Source organism: Lotus japonicus, chromosome 6, assembly GCF_012489685.1.
Source record: "Lotus japonicus ecotype B-129 chromosome 6, LjGifu_v1.2".
NCBI classification, from domain to species: Eukaryota; Viridiplantae; Streptophyta; class Magnoliopsida; order Fabales; family Fabaceae; genus Lotus; species Lotus japonicus.
The window spans coordinates 9,204,502-9,218,595 of record NC_080046.1 but is presented as its reverse complement, the minus strand read 5'-3'; the positions used below and the strand labels follow the sequence as shown (position 1 = coordinate 9,218,595).

General features: G+C 36.0%; 2 protein-coding genes across 3 annotated transcripts; both read left to right on the top strand.

The window, feature by feature from the left end:
• Nucleotides 1–1,766: 1,766 nt before the first annotated feature.
• Nucleotides 1,767–6,927, top strand: LOC130726982 (FACT complex subunit SPT16-like). The gene is made up of 3 exons (XM_057578304.1): nt 1,767–2,135; nt 2,473–2,583; nt 3,507–6,927. The coding sequence occupies exon 3, from the start codon at nt 3,521–3,523 to the stop codon at nt 6,725–6,727; it is 3,207 nt and encodes a 1,068-aa protein (XP_057434287.1). The 5' UTR covers nt 1,767–2,135; nt 2,473–2,583; nt 3,507–3,520; the 3' UTR covers nt 6,728–6,927.
• Nucleotides 6,928–8,548: 1,621 nt separating this feature from the next.
• LOC130726361 (uncharacterized) lies at nt 8,549–10,573 on the top strand. 2 transcript variants are annotated; one of them, XM_057577614.1, is made up of 3 exons: nt 8,549–8,690; nt 8,783–8,909; nt 9,277–10,573. In XM_057577614.1, exon 3 carries the CDS (start codon nt 9,285–9,287, stop codon nt 10,443–10,445), a length of 1,161 nt encoding a protein of 386 aa, XP_057433597.1. In that variant the 5' UTR covers nt 8,549–8,690; nt 8,783–8,909; nt 9,277–9,284; the 3' UTR covers nt 10,446–10,573. The 2 variants fall into 2 exon arrangements, with proteins under 2 accessions (XP_057433597.1, XP_057433598.1); XM_057577615.1 differs by lacking the exons at nt 8,549–8,690; nt 8,783–8,909 and adding an exon at nt 8,957–9,100.
• Nucleotides 10,574–14,094: the final 3,521 nt, after the last annotated feature.

The window sequence follows — 14,094 nt, the reverse complement described above, 5'->3', positions numbered from 1 at the left end:
TTGCTCACTGATTCTATAAAGTAAGACTGAGTTCTGTTTTGTGTTTGAGTGTCAAACAAACCTTGTGTTATTGTTGTTACCAATCACTGTGGCAGTGATTGAGGAAAAGTGAGAGGGGCTCTCATACTTAGGTTAAGAACAATGAACTTGATGTGTTCATGTGTGTCTGTAATACCTAGTTCTTGAGATAGTGGAATTCCTTTTCATTGGGCGAAAGCTAACCAGATGTAGGTGTAGTTTCACCGAACTGGGTTAACAACTTCCTATGTCTTGTTTCTTTTAGTTGTTTGTTGTTTTGTGTTCATGCCTTTCAGTCATATGATGTTCTAATCGATTGTCCCAGCATCGTGCAGGACATTTGTTCTAAGGGATCTAGAATTTCATATATGAATGATGAATGTTCAGTGGCGAAGTACAAAAGACTGAAAAGAGGGGTATTTGACATGACAATTGAAGGTTGGAAAAAATATTGAATAATAAATACTACTCCTTGGAAAGCAGAACGGGAATCACGATGTAGTGATGTGCGGGAATCACGAAGTTACAAGATAGGTATATATTTTAAATTAATGCACGCATCTCAGCGGTCGGATTCGGATTTCGACGGTTCAGATTTAATGAAACCGAATTCGACCGAATGAAGTCATATGCACCCGATTTTAACACCCGTTGAAGCCCCGTAAACCGCTTCAATCTGTCCGACAACGAAATTTTGCACTCGGGTATTTCGGGTGCGGGTCGGAACGGAGAATTTGCTCAGCCCTAGTCCCAACGCATCCACCAAGAGGAGACTACCTAACCCCTGCAAAGGATTCAACAGGAACACCAAATCCTCGGCCTGGCCAGCACCATGCTTCGCTAGAAGGTCATCACACACACTTTCTTCTATGAGCATGTGAACAAACTTCAAATGTTTATAAATAAGTTACAACACTTTAAAAGAATATTTAATCTGATGGAACCACCACACTCCTTTTACTCCTTGTAAGTGAGTGCATACTTTAGAGAAAACTTGTTTAAAAATATGACCTATATCTCCTTCCTATTTTTAGTCTTTTTATAGTAGATTGTAAAATTCTTAGCCCTTCATTTATATATTTTTTTTCTTTAAGACATGTTTGTATAAAAGATAATATAATAGTTTATGAACTCCTCAAACATGCAATAGCTTTTCCATATTTAGTTTAGCTAAATGACACTCAAACATGTATTCACTCTTTAGTTTTACTTTACTCTCTAGTAGGGTTCTTTTATGAACGAAGTCATTACTTTCATGTAAAAAAGTGTAGATATCATGAAGAGTTTTGATATTTTAGGAACTTATGGGAGTAAATTGGGACTTTTATTCTCAACATAGATAATTTTTTTTTCTCAATGAATTCTCATAACAGGAAGCTATGAGATTAGTTTTCTTGAGTCTCAGATAACACATTAAGTACATATGTCTCTCGCAATAAATCATTTTCCATGCATACCGTTCACAAATCGAATACTTTACTAAATACTTAAAAAGTTTAACTATCTATCAACTATGCTAAACGATATTGATAATGTGGCTATTTTGTTTCATTGGGAACTAATTAGTAAATACTTTATTGTGTTGTTCATTTAGCATTAGAGAGACAACATGACGACTTAAAAATGTAAAAAATCACATAATTTAATATTTTAATTTTTATATTAAATCTAACGGTCACGATTCATTCTTACAATTTAGACGGCGTATAAGAGAGACAGTACCTATCCAATTACAATGTTTTTGTGTCTCTTCCTCTATTTCTCCTCTTAAATTATTTCTCTCCCTTTACACCCCTCTTCTCCTATTTTCATATCATTCTAATCCATCGTGTGTCTCAGCTTAACACTACAATACCAATCATCTTCCCCAAATGAACCCTAATTTCCCCCTCTTCAAACTTGGAAGAGATCATCACCACCTTTATCCTCCTCATTCATTCTCTTTGTTTCACTAAGCTCATGCTCCTCTTCCCAAAACGCATGGCATAGAGTATATCTGCGCATTCAAACTTCGATCGAAACCGCACCCAATTTCATAGCGCAACGAATTAGGGTTCATAATCCAAATTGAAGAAAAAGGACAAAAAGGGTAGAGCTTTACACACCCCAGATACACGGTAAGCGAAAAAAGTTTCCATTTTTGTGGATTTATTTTTTGTTTTTGAGAATCTGAGACCCTAGATTTCTTCTCAGAAAAAAAATAGATTTTTTTTCAAAATTTGATAATCAGGAACTGTTGACTAACTAAGTGGAATTTGTGATCTGTCATCACATAGTTATATTTTTGGATCTATTGGAGACTATCCATATGTTAATTACTTTAGAGTGAGAAATTTGGACTTTTTTTTTATTGATTTGGAATTGTGTGTAAGAAGTTTTTGTTGTTGTTGTTGGATTGAATCCCATATTTGATTTAATGAAGGCCTTACCACTAATGCTTTGTCTTGATAATAGGTTTGGACTGCTATTGTTGCCAATTTGTGTCTAGATTTTGAAATGCGGTGAAAGATTCATTCACCTGTTTACTCACAGAACTGAAGTCTTTGACCAACTATTCATAAAAAGGTAACCCTTGACTGGAATTATTCATCATTTATGGAGTAAATTTTCCTTTGCTAACTGAATTTGGTTATTTCTTTTTTGGGGCCATATGTGAATAATGATCATTGGAATCTGTAGTCATAATTCAATCTCTTTCTTTTTTTGAATATTTTTTTGTAATATTTGTACAATGTATAATTTTTGGTAGTTAATTATGAAAATCAATGTATGAGAAGGAAACTTACAATCGCAAAATGGATTCATTTATATTGCGACTACTCGATTGACAAGTCAAGTATGGGAATGGAGTACGTTATAGTTCTTGGTTTAATTCTTTATTGAGACCAAACAAATGAAATCGGGACTCCTTGTTCCTTTAGGGTGTATTTGTGAGTTGTGTTTTGGAGGGGACGGAAGGGAATAGGGAGGCTTATGAGAAGCCCTCCCCTTGTTTGGGAGATTTTAAAAAGGGGGGGGGGGGGAAGGGTATGGGGAATTTTTGAAAACCTTCCAAGACCCTCCTTTGGTTGTTTTGTTTTGTGGAGTTCCCCAAGTTGGGGGGTTTAGAGGAACTTGGTACTTGCAAACAAGGGACGAGCTTACCCCACCTTCGGATTTGAATTCACTTTAGAGAGTAAAGTAAGTCATCTCAACCAGTAATTACCTATTTTGAAAAGTCAATAAAGTAACTGAATCAATGGTTGTGATGACTCACTTTTCCCTTTAAAGTGCCTCTCTCACTTTAGAGGGGCCAGATCCCCCTCACTTGTCCCTCCCCTTCCCCTCAAAACCTTTCCCTTCCCACTTCTAAAAATTCACAACACACCCTTAAGCACTTGTTGTTTCAGTGCCTAAAAATGAGTTGAAAAGGATTTTACATCCGTAATTGTTTACATACTTGCTCATTGACGTTACTGTCTTATTTTTTCTTTTTAAAAAATTTCCAGGGTGGCAGCAAACCATGACAGATCATCGAAATGGGAAATCACAAACTCCCAGTGGAAAGGGTGGTGCAGCAGGAACTTCATATGCTATTGATCTGAATGCATTTCAATCCCGATTGAGGACTCTTTATTCACATTGGGATGAACACAAAACAGATCTGTGGGGCTCTTCTGATGCAATTGCAATTGCATGTCCTCCACCTTCTGAAGACCTGCGATACCTTAAATCTACCGCTCTAAACTTATGGTTGCTTGGATTTGAATTCCCAGACACAATTATGGTTTTCATGAAGAATCAGATCCATATCTTGTGCAGCCAAAAGAAAGCATCTATTCTTGAATCTGTCAAAAAACCTGCCCGAGAAGCAGTTGGTGTAGAACTGGAAGTTGTTTTGCATGTCAAGCCTAAAAATGATGATGGCACTGCTCTAATGGATGCTATATTCCGTGCTATCAGAGCTCAATCAAAGTCTGATGGCGGTGATGCTTCCACCATTGGATATATATCAAGAGAAGCTCCAGAGGGGAAACTCCTTGAAGCTTGGGCTGAAAAATTGAAAAGTTCAGATTTTCATTTGACTGACGTGGCCAATGGATTATCTACGTTGTTTGCTGTGAAGAGTAATGAGGAGCTTACATCAATTAAGAGAGCAGCATACCTGACAACCAGTGTGATGAAGAACTTTGTGGTTTCAAAGCTTGAGAATGTAATTGATGAAGAGAAGAAAGTTTCTCATTCTACATTGATGGAGGAGACTGAGAAAGTTGTACTGGAGCCTTCAAAAGTTAACTGTAAACTGAAAGCCGAGAATGTTGATATTTGTTACCCCCCAATTTTTCAGAGTGGGGTGGAATTTGATCTCAGGCCTAGTGCTGTCAGCAATGATGATTTACTTCACTATGACCCTGCCAGTGTGATTATATGTGCTGTTGGAGCCCGGTATAAGAGTTACTGCTCAAACATAGCTAGGACCTTCTTAATTGATGCTGACCCTGTTCAAAGTAAGGCTTATGAAGCACTTCTGAAAGCCCAAGAAGCTGTAATTGGTTCCTTGAAGCCTGGAAATAAGCTGAGTGTCGCATACCAAGCTGCAGTTTCTGTTGTGGAAAAGGAGACTCCTGAATTGATTTCCAACTTAACAAAATCTGCTGGGACTGGCATTGGCATTGAGTTTCGTGAATCAGGATTGAATCTTAATGCTAAAAATGAACAGATTATTAAAGAAGGCATGGTCTTCAACGTGTCACTTGGAATTCAGAATTTGCAGAATGAGAACAGTAAGTCTAAGAGCAAGCTCTTCTCTCTCTTGCTTGCTGACACAGTCATCATCAACAAGGACAAGACAGAAGTTCTGACTTCTATGAGCTCAAAAGCTCTTAAGGATGTGGCGTATTCTTTCAATGAGGATGAGGAAGAGGAAAAGCAAAGCACAAAAGCAAAAACAAATGGCGCAGAGCCCATTATTTCTAAGACAACTCTAAGGTCAGACAATCATGAAGTTTCAAAAGAGGAACTCAGAAGGCAGCATCAGGCTGAACTTGCTCGTCAGAAAAATGAAGAAACTGCAAGGAGACTTGCTGGTGGTGGAAATGCGACTGGAGATAACCGTTCGTCTATGAGGTCTTCTGCAGATCTTGTGGCCTACAAGAACATAAATGAACTTCCCCCTCCCAGAGAGTTGATGATTCAGATTGATCAAAAGAATGAAGCAGTTCTCTTGCCTATTAATGGAAGTATGGTTCCTTTTCATGTTGCTTTCATTCGGACTGTTTCTAGCCAGCAGGAAAACCGCATCTGGTATATGAGAATTATTTTTAATGTTCCTGGGACTCCTTTTAGCTCTCAGGATGCGAACTCAATGAAGTACCCTGGTTCTATATATTTGAAGGAGGCTTCTTTCCGCTCAAAAGATTCCAGGCATATAAGTGAGGTTGTGCAGTCCATAAAAACCCTCAGGCGACAAGTTGTGGCAAGGGAGTCTGAGAGAGCTGAAAGGGCAACCTTGGTTACCCAGGAGAAGCTGCAGCTTGCTAATAACAGATTTAAGCCCATAAGGTTGTCTGATCTCTGGATCCGCCCTCCTTTTGGTGGACGTGGAAGGAAGATTCCTGGTACACTTGAGGCTCATGTGAATGGATTTCGTTATTCTACCACCAGGCAAGATGAGCGTGTGGACATAATGTTTAGCAACATTAAGCATGCATTTTTTCAGCCAGCAGAGAATGAAATGATCACACTCCTGCACTTTCATCTGCACAACCATATTATGGTAGGAAATAAAAAGACTAAGGATGTTCAGTTTTATGTAGAGGTAATGGACATGGTCCAGAATGTTGGAGGTGGGAAAAGATCCACCTATGACCCTGATGAACTTGAAGAAGAACAGAGAGAGAGAGACCGAAAGAACAAAATTAATGTAGAATTTCAGACCTTTGTGAATCGAGTGAATGATCTCTGGGGGCAACCACAATTCAATGGCCTTGACTTGGAGTTTGATCAACCTCTAAGAGAACTTGGCTTCCCTGGAGTACCTCATAAATCTTCAGTATTTATTGTTCCTACTTCAGCCTGCCTTGTTGAACTGATAGAGACCCCTTTCCTTGTTGTCACACTAAGTGAGATTGAGATTGTGAATCTAGAGAGAGTTGGGCTTGGGCAGAAGAACTTTGATATGACAATAGTATTTAAGGACTTCAAGCGGGATGTGCTCAGGATTGATTCTATCCCTTCTACATCACTGGATGGCATCAAGGAGTGGCTTGACACCACAGACATCAAATATTACGAAAGCAGGCTGAATCTGAACTGGCGCCAGATCCTAAAAACAATCACGGATGACCCTAAAAGCTTTATTGAAACTGGTGGTTGGGAGTTTCTGAACCTGGAAGCTAGTGATTCAGAATCTGATAACTCAGAGGAGTCAGATAAAGGTTACGAACCATCTGATGTGGAGCCGGAGTCTGATTCTGAAGATGAAGCTTCTGAAAGTGCATCGCTAGTTGAGTCTGAGGATGATGATGAGGATGAGGACTCTGAGGTAGATTCAGAGGAAGAGAAGGGAAAGACCTGGGAAGAACTGGAGAGGGAAGCAAGCAATGCAGATAGGGAGAAAGGGCACGAGTATGACAGTGAAGAAGATAGGCAAAGAAGGAAGGTGAAAGCCTTTGGTAAGTCTCGAGCCAGTGCAAGTAGTAGCATGCCGAAGCGGTCAAAGTTAAGATAGATTTTGTTATTGTTCTTGGTCTATTTGTGGTTTAGTACAGTTGCTTTATGTTGCTGCTGATATCAGCTTTTTAGTTTGAAGGAGTTACCGGTGCCCTATCTATATCATTAACTTCCCTTTCTATAGTATTGGTCAGTTTATTGAAATCCTTGAATCCAACATATCTCCTTAAAAATCGTTTTCATGGCTCTTTCTTGAAAGCTGCATGTGTGTTTCCCCTACCCCAATTATTTGATCTATCTTGTTTTACTTTTTAATATTATTTTTTCTTTTTTAAAAGATATCAATGCTCTATTTTTCTGATTCCTGGCTGTTTCTGGCTGTTCTTGTTCCACTACTGAGTCATGCAGCGTGCGTTCGCGTTGCATACTGGCTTGGATGGACGGCATTTTTTGTTACTTCAAAAATATCAATGTTCATGGTACATGGTTGGTGAGGCAATCTTCCTCACCCTAGTCTTGGACTGATTTTCCACCTAACGGGTTACAATATTACTTACTATGGTGCTGTGTATTATGAAAACAAAACAAAAGATGGCACTTGTGAACATAATCATTTTAATAAAGTATGAATGGAAGGTTCTCATGTTTGGTATAAGCGATATTAATTTATGAAAAATTTCCTCTGCCCCTACTGTACTCCAGCTTGGTAGTTTTCACCACCTGTCTAGGGTTGAGCCCTGGGATTTAACAATGAACTTAAAAATGAATCGAAGTCAAAAACTCCGATCTGGTTGAAAATTGATCAGGTTGTTTTCATTTATGGGTTAGATTAAAAATAACTCATCTATTTATATCTTATAAAAGTTCATGTAAAAGTGATTTAAAAAAAAAAACCATTATATATTACTATGAATACTTCACTTGAACTTGTTTGAACACATCCACTACAGACAATCATGTATGATCTGGAATATCCCCTTCCTAGTGAGACTAATTTTTCCAGCAGAAATTTTTCTATAATAAGACCCGGACTCGTTATCTTATTTAAGGGAGAACCGTGACAAGGACTAAGTCGGAATCCCTAGCGGCAGTAAGAATTTTTAAGCCCACTGTCGTGTTTGGTATTCAAATGAACATGTCAATTATAAGAGATTTACCTCCCTTTTATAAAAATAAGAGTGCAAATTTAAAATCTCTTTAAAATTTAGGCCTAATGGGGTTGCCGCGACAGAGCAATGATATTAGAGTATTTTTTATGAAACAATAATATTAGTGATTATTAAAAATTTACACATAGACAATTTACTAAAAAATATTGTTAGAGGAGAACAATTAGACATTTCACTAATTTGACAGAATAAATAAATTAAAATAAAATAAATAAGGCAAGATGTGATTGGATATTTTTGCAAGACTATTTACATGGTAATTGCACAAAAATGAAATCCATAATATTATTGACTCACTTAAGGCCCTGTTCGGGGTGGTTGTAAATTTAAAGTTTTGAAAATTTGGAAAACTAAAACTGGTTTTAATTTTTAATTTTTTTAATTATAAAACGGTTGTAAAATTAGAGGTGGGAGCAAAAAGAAAGCAATGCTATACCAGTTACGTAAAATCAGCAAAAAGTCAAAAATAGATTAATTTAATTTGATTGCCACGTACTCTTCCAATGATCAAGTAAAACAGTTATCCATCGTAATTCAAACTTTTAAAACTTAAAACAACAAACCTATTATTTTGGTTTTTAAAATAAAGGGAAAAGTGTTGTGATATTGGGTTAAAAAGGAAATCAAAACTAAATTTACCAAACAAGTTTTGTTTTGAAAATAGTAACAGATTTTTTGGGTTTAAAAGCAGTTGACCCGATAACTTGCGGGGCAAGTAGGAGAAGAAGAATAACTCAAAACAATAACCGCGTTAGTTTTGCTACATTCATCCATCAATTTCTTTTCATCGTGTTGACGACTCAAGTGAAGTAGAACAAGAAAGAAGAAGCGATCTTCAATCTTCCCATCAAGGTATTTTCTTTTTCCATTTTCTATTCTCATTCTCACTTCTTTATTTTACTCAAATTTCATTTTTCTCTTTATTTCATTTTCTCTTTTTTCAGTGTTTTAATTCAGCGCCGCAAAAAGGGTTTTGGACTTCCCGCTTCGACATCGCAACCGCAATTGTTGCCGCATCAACCCGCATTTGTCTCGCAATTCCCAAAGCCGCCGCAAAAACCCTGGTTTTTGGTCTGTTCTCTTTATCTTTGTTTTCTCTCTGCTTTTATTACTTTTTGTTTACCTAGTCTGCGTTAAACAAGAAAGAAAGTTGTTACCTTTTTCTTTTCCTTTGGCTTTATTTCCTGGTAATTAATGTTAGTGTGAACATGGAAAACTTCATTCAATTGGGATTTTTTTGTCTTTAACCCTAAAATTTCAGTGTATGTTTCTGCCTAAGATTTGATTTTTATCACAAGAAGTTTCTTTCATTTTTCCATTGAGTCAAGTCAATTTGAATGATGAATGAATGGTTCCTAGAAACCCTCTAAAATTCCACAACCGTAGACTCAATTCTCAAGTCTTCTAACAAGATTCACATGCTTGTTTTTGTTCACAGGTCTTGAGATGCAGAATTTTGAATCAATGAACATGGATCATAAGGGTTTTCCAATTGTTTCCACAACCTCTCATCAAATTGATAACAGAGTTGGCCTTGTCTGCCACTATCAGCTTGAAAATGGGTCATCTCAGTTTGTGTTTTTGGATGTTAAGAATGGAAGTGGGGCTATCCTTGACAATTCCCTCAACTTCTTTACTGAAAGCTTTGTGCAGACACTTGCTTCTTGCAATGGCTTAGTTCTCTTATCTGGCTATAGTGGGGATCAAGCCTGCTACTTTGTGATCAACCCCCTCACCAAGGACTCTGTCATGATCCCTCAAGCTGGCGTGGAAAGGCGAGTTGTTAGAGTTGGATTAGCCTCTGATGGATCCCAATTTGAGGTTGTTGTTGTTGAAGCAGGTTCTCCCAAATCCAATGGACTAGAATTTCAATTTCATGTTTTCTCTTCTGAGACTGGCAAATGGAGGAAACACCACCACCTCATCAATTTAGCTTTGTCTTCTTTACCGGAACTCGAGTTCCAAGAGCTCACGACGCCTGCTCTCTACTCCAATGGGGCAATCCATTGGGAATTAGGTGGATACTTGCTGGTGTATCAAATCCAAGAAAACCACTGTCAACTTCATGAAATGCCAAATGTTTTTCCGGACTGGTCTTGGCAATCAACTATGACGTATCGCCGTTGCTTGTGCGAATCGGGAGGCCGAGTTTACTACTGCTACACTGATTTTGATGGCTTTCACATTTGGGATCTTCTCAAGGAGCATGAGTATCGTGGATCCATCTATGCTTCCTGTGATTTCAAAAAGTTTAGATGGAGATTAGTCCATAGTGTCATGCATGAAGGCTTTATGTCTAAGCACCAAAACTTTTTTGGTTGCTTCTATGAGTGGGAGCCTTATAAGGTTGCACCTATTGCCTATAGTGAGCAAGCTCAGACCATATATTTGCAGCTTCCAGGATCTGTTGTTTCTTACAAATTTGATACTGGAAATCTGAGATCTATGTGCACCTACTCATATCCAGGGATGAATTTCAATTGCTGCTCATTCCTTTCATCAAATGCTTCTGGGCTTCACAATGCACAGAGAGAGAAGGACTTGCTGACTGATGGAGAAACTGAGCTACATTTACCCTTAGCAGAAATTGCAACGTTACCTCTTTAAATCAAGTTTGGGTAAAGTGATGAACTGATGGTGGTCAATATAAGCTAGTATTGTTTTACACATTTGCCATGTTTTTTTGGTACAGACATTTTGCTTTGTTAAATATGCATTGAGGATTGCTTATTGAATTTGCTGTCAGTTTATACTATGCATATGGAAATGGATTCCCTACACTTGTGAATCCTTACATTCTCACCTGAATTTTAAGACGTGTTTACCATCAAATCTTGATGAAAAATATGAGGCAATTGATATTAATCGCACGGTCTAGATATTGTGAATGTGTGAATGTAGGGTACGTTTAACCAAATCGGTTTCAGATTAGTCATGTCTAGTTTGTGGAAGGTAGTTATTGTCAGTTGTTGTGGCCTTGTGGGGGCAGTTACTTAGAAGTTTAAAATTGTTAATTGTTTTAATGTTATTTGTAATTCAGTGTTCAGTAAGTTAATTTCTTTTTTGCTCCATGTTCTGTAAGTGACATAGAATACACTGCTCTCAAAACGTATCTCAGCAACTTACAACCTTCTTCTGTTCTTTTCTTATCAAGTTAAAACAACATGCTTGGTAAACAATTATGTCCTGAATGTGTATAAATAAAATTTATAAGTTTCATGATACAATTAGACATGATAATTATTCACTTACATAATTGTATTTACTTCTATGTGTTGATATGGGTCAACACCAATGTACCTACACTATGTTTGGTAGGGTTGATTTTAAGTGGAAAGTGAAAGATGTCATGGATTATGGTAGAAAAGCACTATTTTCCATTCATTTGGATTGCGAGAAAGATGAAAGAAAATGGACAAATTCCTTGTGGGCCCCACATAATGCATTTCCTTGCAAAGATGCGAAGAAAATGACAACTTGCTTTTTAATTTTCTTAGCATGTATTAAAGCAATAGAATTATTCCATTAAATTTGAGAAATAAACTAAAACTTTAGTTAAAATGCATTTGTTAAATTTATAAATAATTTTAAAATATAAGATTTTTATTACATTTCATAAAAAATATTAAAATTTAAATAAGTAAATATGTTAAATGAGATATACTTTTTATAAAAAAAAATCAATTAATAATATTTGAAAAAGAAAATATTCAACATTTTTTTTAAAGAATTTAACATGATAGTACAAAATAATTTCCAAAAATTAAATTATTAATTATTAATATTTAAATAGAGTAAATTAATTTTATCATGCTATCTATCTACTATTGTTTTCAAAAATAAAATACTCAAATAAAATATATGTAAGGGTAAACTAGTAAGATTAAATCACTCTCATTTTCATCCTTATCACTTTTCCATCAATTTTCCATTTATTTTACCTTAATCCAAACAATTTAGAAATCACCACTTTTCCACTTACATTTGTTCTTAATTTATTCTTTCAACTCATTTTAACATCTACATCCTAACATAGTAAAGTGTATAGTTATTGCAAATGTAAATGGAGTTTTTTTTTTGAGCAGAGTGAGTAAATGGAGTTTCAAGTTTCAACTCTGGGTTAATAGAGAAGCCCACAAATGGGCATATTGGGCTATTCTACAGGCCTTACATTTGGGTCTAATATGGCTTGACTTGGCCAGTAACTTCTCTTGTTAAAAGTTCTACGATGCTACAATGAGCCCAACTCGAAGTAGTGCCTGCGCTTAAGTTTATCCAATGGATAACAAGAAGTTAATAAACAAAAAATGGGGTTGTACGGCAAAAGATGAACACTTTTTTTTTTTTTGAAAAGCGATGAACACATTAATATATATATTGAGCTATGATTCATTTACACTTGCATCTTATTTTTACGTTTATTTTTTTTTTATCTTTCTCCCTTCCTTTTTAATCACATTACACTTCTTATTTTTTAATTGGTGCTTGCTGTGGTACCTTAAGTCAGATTAAGGTGTGGTACCCAAAATGAGTTAGTTCAATAATAAAGACTCATATATCGATTAAAATTTTGATTTTGTTCTATCATAGTAATATTGTGTTCCATTCTTAGGGACGTGAGATATGTGATTTGTGTTTTCTGAGCTTTGTTCATCCATCAACCATGACCATTTTACGCGCATCTCCATCACCATCATTCGTTACCACCACTCGTCCATTTTTCATTAAAAAATGAATTTCATGAGATAAAGTTAATTGATAAGTGAAGCAAAATCTAAAGATGTAGTCTTTACCTTGAATATCATGATGATAGTCTATTAAATTACTTAATGGCGGGTACCACACCAAAAAAATAATTCAGGGTACCACAAAATTTACCTTTTTTTTAATTTCTCTAATTTTTTTTTATCTCTTCCCTTTTCTCCACTTCATTTGCACTCATTTGCACTCATTTGAGAATGTTAACACAACTTAATTCATTTAAAATAAAGTTTTGTTTGTGAGTGTGGCGAATATCATATATTGAGCACTAAAGTTCAAAATGTAAGAATTATGAATAGTGATTAATTGTATAATACTTACTCTGTTAAGAATAAAGTATAAGCAAGAGATGGAAGAGAAAAGAGAAGAGAGAATGCAAGAGTGAGACAAGTAAATTGTGGAATTGGAGGTTTATGATGCTTGGTGCATCATCCTCTTATTTATAGCATTAGGAAGACAAAAGACATATGAGTTTGGCCCATTGGCCCATGTGGTCATTTATTCAGAACATAAGTAATTAGTTGACTCATAATTCTTATTAAGTACTAAATTTAATTAATACTCATAATCCTAATTAAATAAGGAAATAAATTAATTTAAATAAAAATCTACATTATCATACTTACTCTAAGATAAGATTAAAATGTTATAAAATACTCTAAGACGTGATCAATATATGATTAGATATATTTTCTATATTCTAACATAGTCTCTCAAGCTTAAGCTAACTTAGCTTTAAGCTTGCTGCAAATATACGGTTTGGAAAAAAGTAAAACTAATGCGATTGCGTTGTCGTTACTATTGTCATGCATCATTGTCATTGTCATTGCCAAAGAAAAGATGAGAAACTAAAGGGAAAGAAGAGAAACCATTTCTATAATTGTTATTGCTAATGCCAATGACAAAGAGAGGGGAAAGAATAGGAACCACCAAATAATCTAAACACCGGTAAAAGAAATTAGTTTTTTAGGCTGATATTAACAAACTTGCAAACTTGCAGGTTCTTGGAGAAAACGAAGAAGAAGAAGTGAAATGTATATGAACTGAAATTTGATTCAATCGAATGACTAGATTGTACAGTAGATATTGCTTATATACAAAGAGTAAAGTTCCTACTAACCATGGTTCAACTAACTAACCAGAATGGTTAACTAACCAACTGCAACTAACCAACCATAACAAACTAACTAACTAGTATTTACAACAGTCAGTGACTAATGCAGTGATAAATCTACCATTTATTTTCACTAAGGTAATAGCCCCCCTCAAACTGGAGAGTGAATGTCATGTACTCCCAGTTTGGAGAAGATACTACGAAACGGTGCTGGAGTTAAAGGCTTTGTGAAGATGTCCGCGAGTTGATTAGAAGATGTGACTGGAAGCAGATGAACCAGTCCTTGTTGCAACTTCTCACGAACAATGTGGCAGTCCAACTCGATGTGCTTTGTTCTCTCGTGGAAGCTAGGGTTATGAGCTATATGGATAGCTGATTGAT

Bases quoted from the DNA above. Each gene is read 5' to 3' on its own strand.
- LOC130726982 (XM_057578304.1), top strand. From the start codon at position 3,521: ATGACAGATCATCGAAATGGGAAATCACAAACTCCCAGTGGAAAGGGT.
- LOC130726361 (XM_057577614.1), top strand. From the start codon at position 9,285: ATGCAGAATTTTGAATCAATGAACATGGATCATAAGGGTTTTCCAATT.